The sequence below is a fragment of the Musca domestica genome, unplaced genomic scaffold (genome assembly GCF_030504385.1).
Source record: "Musca domestica strain aabys unplaced genomic scaffold, Musca_domestica.polishedcontigs.V.1.1 8, whole genome shotgun sequence".
In the NCBI taxonomy this organism is placed as follows: domain Eukaryota; kingdom Metazoa; phylum Arthropoda; class Insecta; order Diptera; family Muscidae; genus Musca; species Musca domestica.
In genome coordinates, this window is record NW_026712409.1 from 5,359 (window position 1) to 28,462 (window position 23,104).

The following is a 23,104-nucleotide window of genomic DNA, read 5'->3' on the forward strand; positions in this document are numbered from 1 at the left end:
TAGAATCGGACCGGTTGTACACCTACCGCTCACAAAGAATCAAAAATACATTTGTTTCAAATATAGCTGAAATTTTTGGCCAACCAAAAGTGAGCTTAAATGGACTAGAGATAATTACCGAATCTGATCAATTGCCACCTCGCAGCATTTTATATTACAATGCAGAAGGGGCCTTACAACTGGAAGGTTTCATCGCCAACTGTATAACTTCCTTTGCCGAGAGATTCAATGCTAACTTAGTGATACAACCTCCCCTGGAGGTAGGCAGGGCAGTGTTTTATGAAACGCTCCTAAACAGAACCTCGGAAGGTCTTCTCGATATACCAGCGATTGTCACGCCTTATAAGAACAATTCCACAATTCAGTACTCCTATCCTCTAGAGCAGATGGATCTCTGTTATATGATTCCATTGCCGCGTCGTATGAAAGCCAACCAGATTTTTACCTATATCATAGATTCGCGCGTAATGATTATCATTGTGGTGCTCGCCATCATCTACGGCATGTTGTTCCACATCGGGACAAGCGAATCCGTCAATGTGAATCTCTCTTTCATTAATGTTATAGTAAATGATAGAAGTATACGTGTTCTTCTGGGCCAGTCATTCGTAATGCCCAAGAAGCCACGCCTATGGATGAAGTACATATGTTTTCTGTTGTGTTACACAAGTCTTATTATATCTACAACATACCAGGCGTACCTGCAATCGAATCTCATACACCCGGCGTTGGAAAAGCGAGTGGGATCGTACGACGACATGATCAAGGCTGGCCTTAAAATAGCCATAACTTCACAAGAGTTGGAATTCTTGGACAAACCAACATACATCAAGTACAAAGAGCTATTCGTTTCCATCGAGCCATACGATCGTTTTCTAAAGCTAAGGGAGAGTATGGACACGCGCTTCGTCTATCCGGTCTCCAACACAAGATGGGAAGTTTTCAACGAACAACAGCGCCTGTTTCAGAGGACTTTATTTTATTACTCCTCACATCTGTGTCTGAGCAAGCAAGCGTTGCTGGCGGTGCCCTTGCGTCCTAATTTACCGTACAAATCGTTATTCGATAAGCATCTGCTGCATTTACGGGAAACAGGTCTGCTGCAATACTGGATAAGTGTCAATTTTTATACTATGGTCCGCTTGAAAATTACCGCCTTTCGTGATCTCAGCACCCCAGAAGAAAGTGTCGATGCGATAGAGCTGGACGACCTCAAGTGGATTTGGCTATTCTATTGCTCCAATGTACTTTTGGCCATTTCCGTTCTAATATGTGAACTTATTTATTTCCATAAAGTAACAAAGCACCACTAGAACATTATTTTGAAAAAAAAAAAAAAAAAAAAAAACAATATCTTCGTTCAATATCTTGTGTGAATATCGATTGGTAATTGATGGAGTTCAATAAAATCAGTAACATTAAAAACGAAAGGAAGCATTTTTACTAACTAAGATTGGTGATATATCTACCCTCAAAGCGAACTGATTCTGTCCCATTCGAATTTCTTCGAACGAACTTGCCTAAAGTGGCACTTTCCCTCCAACGAATAAATATTGAAACATACAAATGTTAGAAACAATTCTGTCTGAAAATGGAATGACAAACTTAGTAAGCCATTTATTCTTTACTGTTACAAATCAAAGCAACGAATCTACTTAAAATGTGATGCTCATGTTTCGAAACTCTCCTGCAGATCTCGTGAAGATCTATTGGAACCCTTAAAAACTCTTAGTATTTTAAATAATACTTCGACGGAAAGTGGGACTTCCAATAAGGACAAACCTTGACAAAGTACAAGGCACAAAAATAAGTGATATGTGAGAATACTGCACCGAAAGTTAAAGCGAGTCTATGTGCTCATTGGCTTCGATATAAAAAATATAATTCACAATTATTTTATTATTTTATATTTAGCAGTTTTGTAAATTTTCTCTATTTTAGTTGCAGTCAATGCAATAAACTAGTTATAAATAAAAAGTTCGGCCCGGCGAACTTAACGCTTTTTTAATCGTTTAAATTCTGATTGAAAAAGTGTAGAAAGAACAGGATAAGACCTCTGCCTGGACTCACAGTAGATTTAGGTCTCTGTACCTTTTTAATTTTTTACAGAAACGTAAGTATTTCCGATGTTTAAATAGGCCTTGATATACCTGTGAACTGCTCTGTTGGATATCAGATATCATTAGTTATAAATGGCGCACAATCCACAAAAGACCAAATTTGTGAAAATATCTGTCGCTGCTATACATAAAGAAATCCTACTGTCTAAAGATGTTGAAGAGGTAGCAACAATTGAACATCTATTAATGCAAATGTCACTCGTTCGTACGTGGAGGACTACGAATTATGGGCGAGATTACAATACAGCTTTATTCCAAAATTCTACAATTTGTTGGCCCTTAACGTCGAAAAATATGCATTTATTTCTGAATTTGGAATAATTTTGTATTATTTTTGTTCAAAACAATAATGTTCGTAATGTGTATATGTTTAGACAGAATAGGGGTACTAAAAACAAAAATGTATTTAGGAGGTAGCTTTGTTCTACCTTCTGTAATTGCGCCATGCTTCAAATCAATTTGACAGCGAACGCATTCGTTCAAAAAATGTTGCTCTGTAGTAATTTTCGCCTATGTATTTCGCCTGGTATTTCTACCATGGACAGAATTTTTAGTTTTAATCGATCAGTCGATTATGTCGCTGTCGGCACTGCCTAATATTTTGATGAATACATCGCTAGAAATATTGGAGCACATAAATAAAACTAAATATTTGAAATTTAATAATTTGTAAAAATTAAAATTGCATCATTTTCTTGTTTTTTCTTATACATGTATGTGTATGTGAGCCTGTGGTAATTACTATTACTCGGTTGGCATTTTGGTCATACGCATGTTTGTCCAAAATAATAACTTTGCATTTAAAACCAAATGAAATCACAACAAATTTTGACATTTTGTGGCTAGCCCTGATTTAACCCGTCCGTCCGAAAATGCACGCAACGAGTTCCCTCTGAGTACTTTACTCCCTGGAAGAAATTGGCTATGTAGGTCTACGTTTTAGTACAGCAACCATATAACGCTAACCCGAGATATTCGGTATTTCCATTTGGTATTTTTCGCGACATTATTCACAGGAATTGCGTCAAATTTAGTATTTTAAGTTCCTATTGGGTACTACAAAATATGACGGAAAATTGTCTATGCAGGTCCACGTGTAAGTACAGGACCCATACAACGGTAGCCCCTTTATTCGGCATTTTGATGACATTAGTGACATTATTCACTGGAATTGCGTCAAATTTTGTATATGAAGTTCGGAATCGTTACTACAACCTTTCAAAAAGAATTGCTTATCCAGCACCACGTCTTCTTATAGGCCCCTCATGAAGGTTTACATTTAGGCCGTATTTTTCGATGGTTTTTTTTTTTTTGAAAATTTTTAAGTTCCTTCCGAATAGTGAAAGCCCGGCCGAACTTAGTTGCTTTTTTACTTGTTATTTTGTCAACTGTTATTATTGAACTATCAATATTCTGATTTGTTGTTCAACACTTTTGTTTTGAGACTATTTCAGACGTTTTTACCGTTCGACATCCGGACAGTTGAGTGATAAATGATGTGTGAAACAATTTTTTATGATTCCAGCGCGGTATTTAGAAGTGCGATAAATTAATGACTGACAACCAATTGATGACGGGCACTAAACAAAGCCCCAGCAATTTGTTCAAGGATTTACAACTGATTGTAGTTCGTACAGTCGAAGTTATTAAAAATCACTCCAATTTTCGTTCGTGTCTTCTCACTTGTGGTTTTGGTACGCTAATCGTCTAATTTGCGATTCGTTTTAGCGTGGCCTTGTTCGAAATACTTTTTTCGTCCGTCTAACTTCACGATGATTTATTCACTCATCCATTGGGCCTACTTGACGATGTGCAGCGTGGACACTGTGTGACGTTGGTTACGCATACATCGTCATCCGGCTGCAGTGGTCTCACATCGGGCCAGCTGCGAGCGACTGATAATGATGGTGGCGTGGTTAGAGCTCTATATATTAGTGGAGTTGTGGTTACGTGTATAGCTTCACAAATTATCTCCTCACTTGTCTGGATTGTTTGTAGCCCGTTCGGAAAGATTGTGTACGCTATTTAACCTAGCGAAACCCGTTGATGCAGATATGTTAATAATAACTTATATACTTAAACTTTTATATGAGGAATCAGAAAACAAATATCGAAGAGTTCATACACATATGTAAATAGATTATCTTGAAAATGCTAAGATGTCGGATAAAAGTCGTATTTGTTTGCACATGCCATTTGATTTTCCCGTTTGCCTTCTGCGACAGATGTCGTTAACAGCCCTAATACTCTTCTGAACCGTCGCGGAGGGGGGAAATAATAGATGTAATTTCTTACCTAGAAATGACCTTAAAAATCGTGACTCTTAAAATACTAGAAATGCATTGCAACCATCTCAATGATTGCATCTGAGACAGTAATCATGACAAAATTAACTATGATGCAGTCAGAGCCACTTGGAATGGAGTCTGCCGATGATGTTAATAACGCTTTCAGCGAAAGTTTTTTCAGGCTTTTACATCTGAGCGGCTGGTCTATGTTGTATTGGTGTTGCTCGCCTCTCTCCCTCTCTTTCCATTACTCTTTGGTAGATCGTGTTGTCTGGATGACTACTTCTGGTTTGACAGGGAAGCTCTTTGACTCGCACACTTGCCAAAAGTGCATTGGAAATGTTGCTAAAAATCATTTATATATTTGCCCAAATGCCTATCTGACAGACAAATAAACGGAAATTTCCTTCCGTCCCCCTGGCTGATTGATAGTGAGCGTCAAGATATAAGTACGATGTGTGATCTATATGCGTTGCGCACTCGTAATAGTTAAATTAAGCGTCGAAACAGTAGGTATGTGTACAAATCAATAATTTATGACAACACAATATGTCGTTGTCCTAATAAAAAATGGATAGTTTGGCACAGTCAAACACTTACAAGAAGCCAACAATCCCTCGTCACCCCCTCAAGACACAAACATTGCCAGCAGAGCACCATGAAATACTGGTTGACTACTTTCCGTTAACAAAAGGAAAGGTTGTCTTGCCAGTCACATTTGTTTGGCTCAAACAAGTTGTTGCTTCTTCATATTTTAACTTTTGGTTTCGTTGGAAGTACCAGCCAACACCATACATTCGACATAGTCGCAACACACTACAGCTATACACAACTCCAGCACCAAAGCCCTCCTCACCTCTTAGCATTTTGCATTTGATGTTGCTTTCTTTCGGATTCGTCTGCTGTGCGCTCTTGGCTGTGGCTTGACGGAAATTTTGGTTTTAACAAAATTAGTTTGACTTCAGCTTTACTGACATACGGTCGCGTTGCCTTGCCTTCAACATCGCATAGACAAAAAAGGTGTGCAAAAAAAAAAATAACATTACTGTTAAACAATTGGATGTGGGTGAAAAACTGCTTTCGGTCGAAAATTTGTGTTAGCGTGTGTTTTTTTAAGAAAAAAATATTTACTTTCAAAATACAGTAAAATAATAAAAAAAACAATACAGAACAGAAAATATTTATAAATAAATTCAAATGTGTTTAAAGGATAACAGAACTTTGTTGCTGGTGGTGGTTGAAAGATTTATTTATTTATTTATTTATGTGAACCTATAAGAAGCCATACCAATTTAAAACCCGCTAGTGCTTAATTTTCCCATAAATAATCATTTATTCGTTTCTCTTGTATCCCTAGCCGGACAAAAATATTTCACATAAAATCAGTTCATTGGAGAACTCGAGCAGAGTTATACGGTAGTCACTTCCACAGCATGAGGAATATTCAATTTTTGTTGGTAAGTACAATTTGGCTTTCCCTTCCTGCCAAATTTTTTTTCAGCGAGTTGCCCATTGGAGACTAAACTGTTCCACAAACGTTAAATTAAATCGTTGTACATATGGTACAATTTTTTGATTTTGATTTGATTTTCTTGGCTCAATATATGAACTTTATTTGTTTATGCGTGTGTATTCTTTTAAATAATAAAAACTTTGTTCAGGAAATTTTTTAAAATCTGGTGTTTTCAAAATGCCTATTTTATTCAGTTTTTGTTGTTCTCAATTATTTATGCAAAATCAGTTGTTTGGGTTTTTGATTGATCTCTATACTTTTTTTTTTTAAAGTTAGCCTACCTTGTCTTCATTGTGCCACACAAATTGTTACCGGAATATTTATTGTTATATTTATTACAAACATGTTACAATGTGAATACCAGAGATGTGTTATGGACCAAAATGCTTTATGGAACCTAATAGTAATGTCAAATCTATATCCCGTCAACTATTATTTTTAGGTATTCGTCCTTCTTGTTCTTGAACTCAAATGTTGTCTTTGAAAGATTGCCATGCAGTTTGTAGTTTCTATTAGTTTACCCTTTGCCATACATAAGCAGTATTCGAAAGAAATGAGGAATTCAATTTTTTGTCCGCTACTGTAATAGAACAACGCTGACTACTTGTTGTTGGTGGTATTTAGTCTAAGTCTAAGAAACTACTAAGTTTGGGTGGGTTGCGGTTGCAAAATGTAACCAATGCCTTTGTGGGAACTCTTGTGATTCTGGGAGCTTCCTAAAAATTATTGAATTTTTAGTATCTAATATATTTTATGTCGGACTTGATATCATTCCGATCATGAGAAGATTTAAAACATTGCCTAAGAATATTTGATTTTAAATAAAACTTAATTTGTATCTGTATTGCTTTAGTACTACGACATTGGGGTATACAAAGAAGGATTCTCTCTTATCTTTGAATAAACCAGCTTCAGACTTCTTACATGTTGCAAGGTAACAGAGAATGCTGTCGTTGTATGGAGTGAGTGTAATTTTTTTACCAAGAAAAATGAATTTCCATAAAATAAACTTGAATCCAAGAGTTTCATATTTGTGGGCATAGTTATTTAATTCAAGGCTGCTAAGTTATAAATGATTGGTCGATGCTCGATTTGGACGTTTCGATTACTTTCTACCAACAACTTTTTCATTTGCTTTTAGCTTCAAATTTCTGTACGAGGACACTTGATGTTACCTTGTACAATGAGACCATGCTTGAAGCTGTTTTATTGGTACCATCCAACGTTTTCAAAACCAATTATTGCTTTGTGCGTTTTCCAATGTTGAAACAATATGTTAAAGGTTATTTCTTTTGTTTAATTTATACCACAGAGCAAACAAACTTCGATCAAAAATAACAAAATCATCACTCTTCTTTCGGCGTTATGCTTTTTCTTGAGGCTATTAAATTGGTGCATATTACGCTCAATGTTCCAAACAACAGCATAGCGGTGCCATTCAAGCACAACAAATGCCATCGTTAGGTGACCGCGGCAGTCGTTCGTAAGAAACCAACCGACGTACTTTCAATTAACCTTCAAAATTAATTTGTTGATGTTTTGATATTTTTATAATTTGTTAGTTTTCTTTTCAATCGTCTCCGCTTGCTGGCAAAAGAGACCAATCACTTGGCATCTATCGGTGCTGCAACAACACCAAACAGTCCAACAACAGAATCAACCATATTCACTTGCTCGTTTTGTCTAAACAATCGAAATGGCCAAAAGGAAAAGCTCGACAATGTAAGGCGCCTACTTAAATGGCTGGGTGACGTATGAAAATACTCACCTTCGCACTGGAATAAGTCCATATCTTTATTGAGGAAGAATTGGCGGAAATTATTTCAACTCTCATTTGTTCACTCCAATACATCTTCTCTATTTGCTTTTTATTTTAAGATTATGAGGCAGAAAGAAGTTGGATGTTTTCAAGATTGTGGTAAATAAAATCGAAAGCACAAAGCATTTTAAAGGATATGTAGAAAGTTTGTTTAAAAACCAGCAAAGTAACGACAAAATTTGGACAGGGTCACAATTATGATACCCAACACCATATTTAGTAGAGCTATCCGCACGTTATTTAAACGCTTATATTGGGAATTTGTGTAATGTAAATCATATCAACCAACTATGATTGTAATTCATTGCGTGATACGGCTGTAGAGCCGTTTAAACTTGACATCGAATGGAACCAAAGTTTGGATTTCCACTAAATTTGAAGGAGATGTTTTTATGACATATCTGACCTCTTGTATAAAAAATTATTGGTATAGAGTGCATGCCATGACTTTGAGAAGGCGTTAATTAAAATCGGGTGTAGGATATGCATATATCGGAGCTATTGCTAAATTGGACATATTTGCTTACACATGAAATGAAATGCTGATCTGTTCCTATTGTATACAGCTACCACATAACTTCATCCGATTCCAGTTTATTGTGTGTCAGCCTAAATGGTATGTATCTTGGCGCAAAGCCAAGCAAAGGAAAATAAGTGAATTCCCTACTACATGTATTTAGTAACGTCGAGATTCGGCCTCGGAAAAAGAATAGAACCATAAAAGCATCCGATTACTTGCTGATCTTGATCCGGAATTATGTCTTAATCCGATGTTGAACTAGGTTTTCCCTACAAAAATAGATCGCAGACGGTCACTAATGTGAATAAAGGCTTATTTTTCGCTACATCATTTTTGTCATCTAGACGAGTTGTTAAAACCCTCATGGCGATTGAAATCGCAGTACGAAGGATAAACAAGCAGTAAAAAATGTCTTACATTTTGGCCTTGATTACAATTACACATAAAGGGTCCCGGCCGCGTCGGGCCCTTATATCAAAGGTGCAAAGTTATAATAAAACGGACGTATGCAATGGAATTGGATATTTAAATATTGAATTTGTAAAAGAATATTCTATCGCCAAAGCGATGCTATGGATATGACTTGAACAAGTAAAAAGTCTGTTCCAGAATCTACACGTTTGCACTAAATGTACAAATCATTTCGATGTTATAAAGGAAAAACAGGAAAATATGGTTTTTCAAAGATTTTGTTTTGTATGGAGTTACGGTCCTAGTGTTTTTGGGTAATGCGGCCGTACAAAATACCTAATTATGATGAGAAGGAGGTTATTTCTGTACGCAACGCAACAATTTTCGTAAGAGCCTCAAAGTTCCCCCGGAATAGGCAAATATTACATACCTGCCTAATATCCGACGTCCGCTTTTGACAGCTAATAGAAAATTAATTGTTGACCTCAGGTTTGAATAGAAAATATGCTATTATCTTCTTCTGCATGTTACACATTATCTGCACCGATTGCGTGAGTCCGTGCTTGTCAAGCTAATTTGGCAAATTAATTCTGAATAATGTGCTAACAACGAATAAAATACCAAAACAGGAGTTGCCGCCACTTGAGCCAAGCTTTCAATAAAAACTGATAGTGTGTTCTTTACCCTGTCTTTAGAATAAAATTACCCTGGAACTGAATCCATTCCGATCCATTCCAAGAAGTTCCCAATTGAGGGATTAGACGCACCTCCAGTTCCAACCTATCCCAAGTTTGAGCTCAACCTTGTGTGGAGAAAACACAAACGCAACAATTTAGTACACCTCATCGTATGCAAAGGTGTGTCTGTCAGCCTCGAGTGAATTTCTATTTCGATAATTTTCATTTTTATTTACTTTTCGTTTTTCACATGGATTTATTCACAAAAATTAATATTCTTGTCGCATGCGAACTGCCCATTTGTGAAGTGGCAACGTTCGTGTGTTTATGTCTCCTCATTCGTTTCGTTGGCTGGTCATGGGTTTACCTGCAAAGGCAGCGTGTAGAAAGTTGGGAGTCGAAATACAACGAAATTTCAAAAAGACTGACATTTACGAATCGTTCGGTTAACAAAAACACATTGTTGCGCATTCGCGCAGAAAATGGGAATAGAAGAAAATTTCTCAATTTCTCTATAACTGAATTTTACTTACTTTTTAGTATCTGGGACGATCGATGGTGGTTTGGGACTTGGATGCCGATATTCGAAAAACTCTCAGGGCACATACTCCTCTTCCTTTGAAAAGACACATGCTTCAAAGGCACAATCATTTCTATGAGGACCACAGACCCAATAAAATTAGCTAAAAATCGGAATCTGTGCTAAACCGGGATCTTAAGCTGACAATTTCTTGCAGGTCTTCCAAATACTCGCATCTAGTTAGAGCATGGACAGAGACATGGGCATGCTCGTCCTTACTCTACCAGCAGACAGGTGTATTCTACAAAATAATCATATATTATTTACGTTGACTTCAATGGCAATTTAGAGGAGGCATAAGCGACATAAGATTCTTCCTTGTTGAAGTTTCCAGAACGGCTTGAACATTTAAAACAAGCGATTGCCGGAAACGCATTTCATTGTCTGTCTTATCGCGCCAGGCGTTTGCATAAGTTGAATTGTCTTCAGTGCTAGGCATTTTAGAGGCGATTTGTGCTCCAGCTAAATTTTATATGTCAGATCATTATCGGCATGTGAACATTACGTGTCATCCGATTGTCCAGACGACTCAAGTCTAAACGCCTTGCTGATTCCTGGTTTTCGACGTGTGGAGGGCAGAATGTGTACGACTGCACCAAAAACACAGACATTTTGTTTTTGCTAATTCGTTTAGTTTCCTGCGGAAGCAATTTAACGTTTGACTGCTCTGCAAGTCTATATAAGTATAGAGGTTGGCTGCCAAGCGTGTCGACGTGAGTATTTTAGCTCACTTGAACACAAAAGTTGTAAATTAAAGTAAAAATCTATGGCACTTTACCAAATGCAAAGCTCTGACAAGCAGGAGACAATGTCGACCATTGCGTTGTTCCCCCTCATAAAGAGGCCACAGTCGAAAATCAAAATTAATAGTAGGTACTATTATACAAATTTGACATCCTTAATTAAGGTCATTGTGACTGGCATCATCATGACGGGTCGCAATTGCATTTTCAGACTACGTAGATTCCGAATTGAACAGTTTGGTGAATGATTGAACATTCACAAAAGGGAGGCTAGAATGCATATTACGCGGTGTGCATTGCATAAATTTGAGGTGCCTTCACGCTATGCCACTTTATTATTTGCCACGACGCTTTCGGAGTAGCAAGCCATTATTTATTAAGGAGACAAAAAAGAAGAAGAAAAACATGGGAAACATTACGTATCTATGCAATGCGAATAGCATCTTTGTTCAAAAAATACCTTTCACTTTGCATCTTTTAGCGGAGTCGTCTTTTTTACTGGCCTGTTCGCTTGTGGTTGATTACATCTTCTGCAACAACAACAACATGAGCCGAAGATGTCTGGCGGGTTTTTTCTTGGTTACTGCGCAAGCGATTGTGCTGTTCCGAACAGTGGGTAGTTAGTTGTTGGATAATTTCAACTTTGCATAGAACAAAACTGAAAGTGAAACTTCAAATCAATTTGGGTTTGGTGTTCACCAAATGCTTAAATGTAACGCCGGTCAAACGTTGGCTCTCATGAAAATTCTATCTCAAGGCCACTGGCATGCAGCATAGATATACATATTTTGGTTATTACCTACGAGGCGTCCGTCAAAACAAGATTATTATTATTTTTATTGGCGACATAATTTGCATTTTTTATATTTGTTTTTTGTTTTGTATGTTTCGCCAAGTGAATTGGAGGAAATAGCAATGAAGTGGAGAAGATAGGAAACGAACTTTAGTATTTCAGCATTTTATTTACCCATCAAACAACATTCGAAAAATTCAAGAGACTTTGACATTATCATTGTTCCAACATGCATATGTATTTGTATCTATGCATGTGTATTCATAGCGCCGTTGTCAAGCGATTGCATGAACATGTTTGAAAGCACTCAGTGCGGCTGAAGGACATTGCCTTTAAAGTTAGCAATTGCATTTGGAAAACGCATTTCCCATATATGTCATACATTTATAAGTAGTCATTTTCGTTGGCAACAATCTAGGCGAGACTGCGTCCTGCGCTAAGTACTGTTTTTGGATGTGGACCATATTGTAGCAGAATAACTCAAACAAAATGCGCCAGATTTGTACCATATTCGAGCCCTTGAGGCAAATTTACAAAAAAATAAATAAATAAATAAATTGTTGTCGCTTTTGAAGCATTGCCATCAAATTCCGACATTTTTTCTAGCTTCTCGGCAATTTGGACAACTCTAACTGGAACCATTAATAAAGTACGTAGACAGAATATATTAATCTATTCTCTGGACGCACAACATTACTCAAAAGGGAGTAAGCGAATTTTGTATACCCCCAAAATGACGAACATTCCTCATTGCCAGATGATGCATAGCGTCGGCACCAGGGTGTGCGCAAGTTGTGAGTTCGAGACTCGGCGTCGGTAAACGAAGAATAACGTAATAAAATACGAATACTTGTCAAATTGAAGGTACACCTCTAGTTATTATGTCATATCTCCGAGATTTAGTTAAATGAAGTTGTGAGTTCGAGACTCGGCGTCGGTAAACGAAGAATAACGTAATAAAATACGAATACTTGTCAAATTGAAGGTACACCTCTAGTTATTATGTCATATCTCTGAGATTTAGTTAAATGAAGTTGTGAGTTCGAGACTCGGCGTCGGTAAACGAAGAATAACGTAATAAAATACGAATACTTGTCAAATTGAAGGTACACCTCTAGTTATTATGTCATATCTCCGAGATTTAGTTAAATGAAAGGTTGTCATTACCTTCTTAAGGAAAATCCACACCAAAAAGCGACTCGTCGTTTTTGGGTACAGTTTTGTACCTTTACATAAGGAACTGACAGGGCTTCTTTTCTTCTTAAATCCGCACACATCCTGCGACGTTGGCATGATTTTCAAAGAAATGTGGCAATATGGGAGGATAAAACTAATTACCTTTACAATCAGACACGAGTGTTACCATTCACGAAATAAACACTGGTAGAAAAAAACGTTAGATATCGGACTCTGCATGATTTATGTAATGTTGATGTTCTTCCACAAATTGAATTCATTTATTATTCAAACAATGAACACAAACTGTTTGTGTGTGGTTTGACAGAATAGGAGCGCCAGACTAACAAGTCGTATTAAGAGGTAGGCTTTTTCTCCCTCCCTATAAACATTTTTCGAACTTTCAGACCCAATTGATAAACAATTTAAATTGTCTTGTCAGGCACTTCAGATTTCTTTAGTAATTACCTTTCGTTTATAAAGGACAAGAAAACTAAGTTAACAAAAAAAAAAAAAAAAAAAAAGTTTTCCTAGTTCCAAAAAATCCATATTACATCGCTAATATTTCGAAGAGTTACAAACGTAATGTCTAAGTTAAGATACCGTCCATGTTATGGTAGAGGGTAAAAAGTTCAGAACTAATAATTCATGTAACAGTGATTTGGGGAGTTCGAGACGGAGTCTATGAGCCGGACAATGTTTCTGGCGTTGGGGTCTGAGTCGAAAAAAAACTCGGAACCAGCTCCTGGTAATATTTTTAAATCCTTAGTTTGTCCGATTAAATTTTCATTTTTTTCCGTTAGTCAACATTCTTTTGCCGGAAGGTACGGAAGCATGAATAGGAGTTCTTGTGACTGAGCTTGATTAAATTCCGATCATCTCGCAGAAAACCCTTTATAACTCGTAATGCTTTGGAATTCGTGGAAACGTTTGAGAATACCAAACAATTTTTAAAATTGTAAAATGTTGTTGTTGTTTATATCCAAAAGGTGGCCATTTCGTTAGCAACACTCATCGGAGATCCCATAAAGTATGTTTTTTTTCGATCGGCATATGTCCCAAGCCGATACAACGACTTCCGCCTTATGTTGAAAGATGTTCCCATTCAAGAATGTAAAAGTGTTGGCGGGATTCCACTGTCCACAAATAAAATACAGGGAAAATGCAGTTGCAGCGTTGCGACTTTTCCCAACTGTTGAATTAGTTTGCCCAATCATTTTGGTGCACTTGTCCGTCATACAAACACACTGGCGAGGCGACGATGCTGGCGATAATGACTAAAAACGTAATAATGAAGTTATCGGCGATCATGATAACTCTATCTGGCTGTGCCTTTTGTTTTTCGATGACATTGTGAAATATTCGGATTCAAGATGACGCGATAGTTGCTTGTCTGCAATTCAAGTTTTTGCTTTACTGTGGCACCGGTCATCATTTGTCCAAGTGTTTGTGTCGATGTGTTAGTGGCTAAGCCGTTATGCTGTTTGAAACAGAAAGATATTTACATAATATCTGCTTTAATTAATTTCAAAAATTTAGTTTGGACCAAAAACAGCCATGCTCCGATTGTGGTCTACAGGTAGATGAGGAAGATACAACTGAAGGTGTGAGCGTATGTGTGCTTGTGTATGATCGTCGCCAGCACACACGAAGCTTGAAGTGTTGACCTTGTCTTACTTAAATTGTATAAAACACAACAACAATGAAATTAAACTCGGCGTCCACTGCACTTACTCCACATCACACACAGCTTGATAGAGCGTGGTAGATTAAAAATTCATGCATTTCAAAACAAAGGCAATATCAAAAGACGTTAATGATGGCGATTATTTTTGCCTTGCTTGAATCGATAGTGGTTAATTATAATTAGTGTTTGGTTTGTCTACCAGATTGACGACTTTTTCTTTTATCGAAAACATCACGACATTCGACTGCTGTAATAATAACTACTACCTGAAGAATGCACACTCACAAAGTATCGACGTTTAAATATGGACCCAGATTGCATTGCTAAGGGGTGATTCAAATGGCAAAGCTCTTGTTTGACAGCAGTCATGGGCCCATTGAACTGTCTCCGTACTTGTCCCTTTTTTGACCGAAAATAATGCTACAGAATGGATTGGTATCACATCTGTAAAATGAACATATATACTTTTGTGAAATGGCTAACGCGAGAGCTTGCGGTGAAAGATGTCATCGCCAAGAAAAATGGTAACAAACAAATGTTAAAGTTAAACCATCGACCGGCAAAACATCTAACAAACGATAGCCGAATGGGACGAGAAGGTTATTTACGACTCGGGTATTGAAACCGTCGTTGCGGCAGCAACACCGATGAGGATGGTAGTCGTAGGTAATTGTGCTGCTGTTTGGTATTGGTATAGCGAGGCGCGTGTTTGGTATCAGCATTACACAACCAATAGCTGGACAGGATTATAATGGAAGCCAAGACATTTCCTGCCATTATTTCACACTGACCCAAACATCTCATTTTACATTTGAGATTTCCAAACAGATTTGAAACGAAGCATGCACTTGGATACGACACCGGTGCTTTGCACCGTGATTAATAATTCCAAGCAAGACCACCTCTTTTTCAGTTTAATTAGCCATAATTTGCGGATGTGGCGGCTATAGGTCTGTAAATATTTTCTTCGTACTGCGAACTTAAAAAAGTGTTAAATGGCATTTTGTTATTACATAACCGAGTGAAAACATCTTTCGGTGGAGTGCTGAAATCTTCATCTCGTAATGTTACTCTGGGCACATACATACATGTTTATCATCAGCAGCAACAACAACAACGACAGCAACAATCCCCACTAAGCAAATCTAGTTTTGAGTATTTACTTAACTGGAAGTGTGTAGTCACAAGGCAAGGGTACACGTTGGGGGTTTTCTGAGAGAAAAAGTGAAATAGTTATGCAAATTTGTGCATATCAAGCGGGAAGAGGTAATGCTTGACATTGGTATGGTCGAAATACTTTAAGGATCGCCTTAGCCAGGGGCTCAATACTTGTTCTATGAGAAATCTTATAAGCGAAAGAAATTTAAAATGGACGAATGCATAAAAATATGTTTTATTTCATGTTTTCGCGAACAAGAATCCAGCCCCAGGTGAAACGAAAACGCATCACGTAGTCGCAGTCATCAAAAAGAAAAAGTCCTCACACGACTTTGACTGTGGCTATATTAATGTCTTTATAACACGATTTTAAAAATTATTACTCGCAGAACCGCAATGTCTCCATTTTTCGATGACTGTAGGTGTGCCCTTTGCTGTGCTGAATATTTCACAGCCATAGCACAGCAAAAGCATTTCTTTTTTTAACAAAACACTACCGCAGCGCAGCGACAATATAATTTTGGCACTATCATAACTTCCCTGCAGCAAATACAAATCTGCTGGGACTCTGTAACCCACATAAACATTTTGTGACAGTGTACAAAACTTTTCCTCTCAATAATTTAAATTTATTCAATCGGAGGTCCTCTTGTTATCTACAACAAGTTAACGACTGCATTATCGCGTTTTTTCAATTTTGCGTAACAAAGTTATCAATCTTTGTCGGTAACTCCTAAAATAGTTAGAGAGCCCCACTACTGATGGACCATAAATAAAGGCATATTTTTAGCACTGCTGACAAAACGTTTATATGGGAAATATATCCAAGCCTGAGGCAGTATATCCAAGCTTTCATTATTCGGTGTCATCAACTCTGGTGTAACCCATACTCTCATCGCAACATTACCATGACAATAGGGTATAAACTGGGGAATAAACGCTCTGGAATGCTTTAGCAGTTAAATAGCAAAGTCAGCCGTCGTACCACTTCGTAAAATATAGCAGACTCACCACAGACTCTTAAGTAGGTATGATGAATATGTGTGCAGCGAACGTCCCCTACCACCCCTGTCCCCTACTACTACTGCTATTGTTGACTGTGAACACATAACTAGCGTGGGGTGTCAATAGGCAGGTGTAACTACATTTACGAGGCGAGTACCACATATTCGGCAAAAGTTCCCAGCGTTGTTTCGCTAGGTGGCCCTGTAAGCCAAGATTGCGTTGCATAGTCGTAATTCTTATGCCATAGTTTCCCAGCATAAATATTCATTATAAACCGGGTCATCAAATCAGTTTCTTTTAAACAAGGGCATGTCACACGAAATAAGTAGTTATTCTTTGGCCATTTAAAGTCAATAACATGAGGACATATCTACTTTCTTCTTCAAAAAGAGCTAGACTCAGTGTGTACATTTAAATACCAAGTTTGAAACATTTCCGTTGGATCCGTTAAATCCTTAAAATACCGAATCTGGGGATCTATAAGAAAGCGTGGATTCTTTTAGACAAGGTTCCGCCCCTGGATTGTCTTGCACTGGATTTCGAGCACTTTCCACTCTAGCGTTGATGAAGCATTAACCTGAATTATTAAAGCACAAATGATTTTTCTAATAGAATTTTCTCTTTTTAGTTGATTGGGATTTTAGTATCCCTAGCAACAGCTAATTTAGCATCCAAAGATGATACTTCCGAGAAATCAGCAGAGAAAGCAGTGGCATCAGGTTCTACAGCAAATAATAGTGAAAAGAGTACTGCGACAGAGTCGGGGACAATAACATCAAATAACCGCAGGGCCAAGTCCTTAAAAGCTGTCCAACCTGGCGACAATCGCGGCAAACGAAATCTTTACGATTTTGGCAATAGTTATCTGTACTCACAAGTTGCAGCCAGAAGGGCTGGTTACAGTCCTGATCCCAGAACGGCTTACAGCACTCAGCAAGTTTTCTCAAACGGAAATGGTATTGGTATGTGAACATTTTCAAGGTATTATTGACTTGTGATTTTAATGTGTTTCCTTTCCCCATTATAAAGATCAATACACCGCTAACTATGGCCCCTATCAACAATACATTGAGGCCCCTGAACCCATCATTGAAATAATTATTAAGGACGCCAACGAAACATTGCCTAACCCCCAACCAACTGTTGTCAAGACCAAAAAGAAGAAGGAAAAGGTTCATGTGTTTTATGTCAACTATAAGAAGGACGAGAACAACAAATTACACTTGGAAAGTCCCATTGCCTCACTGAACAATGACCAGACCGAGGAGGAGGAAGACGAAGAGGATGAAGTTATCGAATATCCTGCAACCCCCTCTCCTCCAGTAAAGACAACAACACTGAGAGCTATTATACACCCAGACTCTGAGAAATACCATGCTGACAGTGGCATTCACGTCACCTTTGGAGCCCAGAGCAAAACAAATTCCGGTCACGAGGAACACGATGCAGAAAGCGTACAAAGACAAGTGGTTGCTGTTCCAATTTCAAGCCCCCAGACAACATTAAAGACACAATATCCGGGAACTTCTAGGCAGGATTTCCAAGGACATGCGCGATCGCCTTTTGCCAGTAGTTTATTCCAAGGTTCATCTAATTTGCAATACCATCAGCCGGCTCAACAACAACAATTACCCTCTCAACATGTGACCAACTTTTTCAGTACTTCCGTGCAACGTCATCAACAGCAGAATCAACATACACAGTACTCACAACAACAACAACAACAACAAAATTATCAACAAAAATCCCAATCTCAAATAAAGTTGCCATATAGCTCTCAGCTATCTTCTCAGAGTACTAATTATCATCAGCAACAGCAACCCCAACAACAACAACAACAACTTAGAAAACCTTTGAGTCAAATACAGCAGCACATAAACCAACAGTTGCAACAACAATCCCAATATTATGTCAATCACAAACAGTTGTATCAAACACAGCAACAACCACACCAAAATTCTGAACCGAATCAATATTACAACAATTTGCCTCAAAAACCAACGCATGTCCCTAAACAACCCATTGCTTTTCCCACAGCACCTCCGAAGAGTCAAGAGTTGCCACTTAGACAAGCCCCTCAAGCATACCAACCCATCAAATTCCGGCCAACTCCAGCTCCGATTAATACACAAAACAGACCAACGCCTATTGCAGCTAAATTAGAAAATTCCCATTACAATTCGAAGCCCTATCAGTTCCAGAAACAACCTCAGTTCGTTCAACAGCCGTCCTTTACAGTCCAATCTCCCACGATCTCATCGCCACAATTTTATAAACAACAGCAGCAGCACCACCACCACCAAGTCTTCAGCCATGCCCAAAGTTCCAACTACCAAGCCACCAATTCTAATTATTATACCCAAAATAAGAACCATCCATCCCAAGCGTCCATTCAACAACAGCCACAAGTATCTAAATACCAAGCACAGAGCCCTTCTGCCGGCTCTTCTTCAAATTTGAGTTGGTTGAATATCAAACCATCCAAAGAAACAGAACTTTTCAAATCCATTCCCAAATTTGAGCAGCATATTACCGAAACAATTCAGAATAATTACCAACCTAGTTCTTACCAAACACAAAATCAAGTCATTCACGACATTCCAGCGCCCAATTTGGGACCTCACAATGTCAATAACAACAACTACAACGGTCAATATCAATCCCAGAGCCAGCCTCAATCTCAGGGACAGTCCCAATTCAGCAATTTTGTGACCACATCGAGCAACTCGGTTAATCAGCATCAGTTGGCTGCCACTACACCGGCTCCTCATTTTGTAGAATCAAATAATGGTCAGAAAATCATGGTAGTCACCCCCATGCCACCCAATGTTTACCAACAGTATCAATCTGCGCACTATCCCACCTCTCAAGACAGCCAAGCCCAAATCGTAACGAGTGTTCATCAATCTCAGGATCAATATAGTAATTATTTCCAACAGCCCCGACAAAGTTCGGGATCGGTTCAGGCTCAAACTGAAAGTACCAAGGATGGATCATCTTCCTCAGTAAACTCCAAATTTAGCGTATCCACCTACCATTCAGATGTGTTCAAGGAGCTGGAACAACGTAAACCGCAAGATGGTCAAGCATCGCAGAATACCTACATACCAGCCAATGAGGCATCCAAATCCGCCGCCGAGCAAACATCAACAACCACAACCCCTAACCCCAAGCTATTGCAACAACTACCCGCCGAGGTGCCTGATGATTTGAGACAACAGTTGATTTCTTCAGGCATATTGAGCAATGCCGACATTTCAATATTAGATTACGACAAAGAAGGAGACATTGCCTTGGAAAACTTGCCGGCCGAACATTTACAACATTTCTATGGGGCCGGTGGCGGAGCTCAAATTTCCGAATCCAAGAAGGTCCTATCCGTGTTGAAACCTAATGGCGATAAAGTCTCCCTTGATGCAAAAGAAATACAACGTGTTAAGGAGATAAGTTCCCTGCCAAACAATGTGCAAGCTGATGCCAAAATCGTACGATTTGATCCGTCTGAAACTGAGACAGGGGGCTCCACCGGCTCAGCTGAACGCCAATACAACAGATATCTGCCTTTGAAAATAAATGCTGCAAATTTTCCCACTCCGGTTTCCGAGGAACTCAAGACAAAAACCTTGTTGAGTGTTGTAGTTTTAGCTCCAGTCGATAGCCCGGTCGGCGCTGATGGTTCTCTGGTGGATGATACGAAGGAAGTGAAATTCCTCGGCGGAGATTTAATAAAGACATTGGTAAAGAAGCCAACCAAAGAAAATTTCAAGAGATGGCTCGAAAAGGAATCCCGCACAGATGTCGAACAACAGTCCGTGGTTTTACTTGTGGCCAAGTAAGTATTTTTGTGATAATCACTTCCCAAACATTCCGCTAAATATTACATGTCATTTTCGAATGTAGGCCAGCCAACACGTCGTCTGAACAAGAGATATACATGTACGACATAAGCACGGGCGAAGTAAACAAGCTGAATGGCGAATTATCCAGTAAATTTGTCAATGTTGCTGAAGAAAACGCCAGCGCCGAAGATTTGGAACGAGGCTCCACATTAGATCCCAACTTCCTGGATGCAGTGATGCAAAAGTCCACCAGCTAAACTATTTCGACTTTTAATAGAACCGAGTCAGAAGATGATGTGTCTGTCAATCTATCACAAAGAAAGTGCCACAAATTACCAACATTCTTAGAAGCGCCATGTTATCCTTCTCGTTTAAGCAAGTGTCTCCTACCTTAACGCCTTTCACTCACAACCCTCCTCCCTCCCTCCGCATATTAAAAACGGTGTCTCTGTATAAAATTGTGGTTAGAATGCTAAATGTTGCTTTGAACAGTTTTATAAACACCAGCAATTTGTTTAACATATGTATGTATGTATGTATGTATGTATGTGGTGTAAATAACAAATTCGACAGTTTTCTACACAAATTTATTAGCCAAAAACAGTGAAAAAACATATATCTGTAAATGCAGTTTTGTTGTATATATTTTCAGCTTCAAAAAAAAAAAAAAAAGGAACACACAATTCAAATGCAAAAACCAATCAATCAAAGTCTCTTGGGACGCCCTACTATTACGCCATGATTGAACACGGCTAATTTTGTTCTGCACTCATATTGATGTAAATTTGGTATATTTGCTTACAAGGTTAAGGTACTGAATTGCGACCCCAATGTTTTTGAAGCTGAGAATACATACAATAAAGTAACATGTGCTAATCTTCCAAGGCTTTTGGCAATAGCATGAAATTATATAGTTTTGTTTTCGACCATTAAAATTCTTCCATTGACTGTCAGTGTGTTTTTAAAACTGTTTGTCAAGCTGTAAACTGTTAGATAATTGTTATTAAACTATTTTATTAAATGATTTTGTAAATATTGATATGGTTGTTTTTGAAAAAAAAAAAAACAAACGTTTTATTGTCTCAACTTACAACTTGATTTGTTTAGTGAATAAATTTTTTATAAAATATGAAGTATTTTAAAGTTGCACTTATTTTTGGGAAATTTGCAGCGGTCGATATTTAAAAAAGATAGATAATCCTATTCTGTTTAGTACACCTTTGCAGGTTGTGGAACAGCAAATATTCCTATGTAATAATTTGCCGCAATGAAGTTGTGTCTAAATTGAAAGCAATTTAGAGATAACGAATGGGTGGAAATAATTTGCAACTTTTGGTATTTTGTGACAAAGTGTTGAGTTCATATGCTTAACCCGTATCCAGAACGTTGATTTCGATTGTTATTTTAAATAAATCAAAAGGATGTTGTTATATGTTGCGAATTGTGTTGAAGTTATTGCGGTAAAATCTTATATGCAAACATGCATTTGTTTGCTCAATCTGAAATTAAAAAAATATTCATCTGACTTTTTACTCTTTATGCGAAATTTTCATTTTCTATTTTCAGATAACAAGACCTACTTACGGAACCTTTGTAGCAAGGTCCATATAAGTTCGGTCAAGAGTCCGATGACCTGGATCAGCTTAGAAATTTTCTGTCATAGACTGTAAAAGAAAAGATCCAATATCTAGGGTACCATTATATGGGGCTTATGCAATATCGTGGACCGATATAGTCCATCTTCGATATAGGCCTGCCTGTGGACAAAAGACTAATCGTTCAACATTTTAGCTTCCTATCTTTATTCGTTTCGACTCTAGCGATGACGATCTCAATACATCTTCCATACTATCTACTATCGTGATTTCAAATCCCAATTATGTCTTTTGACACCAAAATTTGTTCTCAGATGTGCTGCTTACTGGCCGACCTTATATTGGCCATGCTTTGTACTATTGGTATGCCAAATCAGGAATAACTGAAATTCGAAAGATGTCAAAGCTGTTGTTTGTGATTTGCCGGCGAACAAGAACACAAAAGTTAAAGTTTTCATTACTCATCCCAGTAAATGGTCAAATTTACATCTATTACCAAGAACGCAAATCAAGAGGTACAGCTTCTTGGGGGCTATACAAAAAAAAAAAAAATGGATCCAGATGGAATAATGTTGGCATGAGAATCCAAAAGGTCAAATTAAATATTCTCCCTCAAATAATTCAGAATCAACTTCACTATTGAAAAACTGTATAATTTCCTTAGAAGCTTCAAAATTTCGGAAACGAATTGAATCATTTATAATGCAGTTTTTAGAGAGTATATTATGGGAAAAGTTCGTTCCACACGGACGTTACTTGTCGAAATAGATTGCATATGTGTCTTGACCTTGCAGCTTTTTCATATAAAACGCATCACACCAAAATGACTCAAATCATTTCTACTACCGTCAAAGAATAATCTTTTCAACTTTACGAATGGTATTGGTTCTGAGAATGAGAACCATTGAATTTAGATTGGATTGGTCTAGTGCAACATTTCCCAAAGTATCGAGAAAGTATTGTCAGAGCCCCGTAATTTGCGTCTAATAAAACCCTTCCTTAGCTTCACGCAACCGAAAGTGCAAATACCTCTTAAAATCTACGCCCAACATTCGAAGAGAAAGAAGAACATTTCAGTTCCGCTGAGTCTTATATAAATTGAAAAGGGTTGTTATTGTTCTGTTAATTAATATTTTTATATTTTGGGTTAGGGTGGTGGCAAAAGTAGTGCACCGACATA

At 37.9% G+C, this 23,104-nt stretch overlaps 2 protein-coding genes across 4 annotated transcripts; both read left to right on the forward strand.

Annotated features, from left to right (window-relative positions):
* The first annotated feature begins 467 nt into the window (after window positions 1-467).
* On the forward strand, window positions 468-1,313 carry LOC101890143 (uncharacterized). Its single transcript, XM_059130783.1, has one exon. It carries the CDS (start codon window positions 468-470, stop codon window positions 1,311-1,313), a length of 846 nt encoding a protein of 281 aa, XP_058986766.1.
* A 3,956-nt stretch (window positions 1,314-5,269) lies between these two features.
* On the forward strand, window positions 5,270-21,465 carry LOC101901251 (uncharacterized). Of its 3 annotated transcripts, none has more exons than XM_020036484.2 (5): window positions 5,270-5,428; window positions 5,766-5,865; window positions 17,119-17,446; window positions 17,520-20,322; window positions 20,391-21,465. In XM_020036484.2, exons 2-5 carry the CDS (start codon window positions 5,842-5,844, stop codon window positions 20,584-20,586), a joined length of 3,351 nt encoding a protein of 1,116 aa, XP_019892043.1. In that variant the 5' UTR covers window positions 5,270-5,428; window positions 5,766-5,841; the 3' UTR covers window positions 20,587-21,465. The 3 variants fall into 3 exon arrangements, with proteins under 3 accessions (XP_019892043.1, XP_005182735.1, XP_019892042.1); XM_005182678.4 differs by having other exon boundaries at window positions 5,271-5,428; window positions 17,119-17,452; XM_020036483.2 differs by lacking the exon at window positions 5,270-5,428 and adding an exon at window positions 5,450-5,470 and having other exon boundaries at window positions 17,119-17,452.
* The last annotated feature ends 1,639 nt before the right edge of the window (window positions 21,466-23,104 follow it).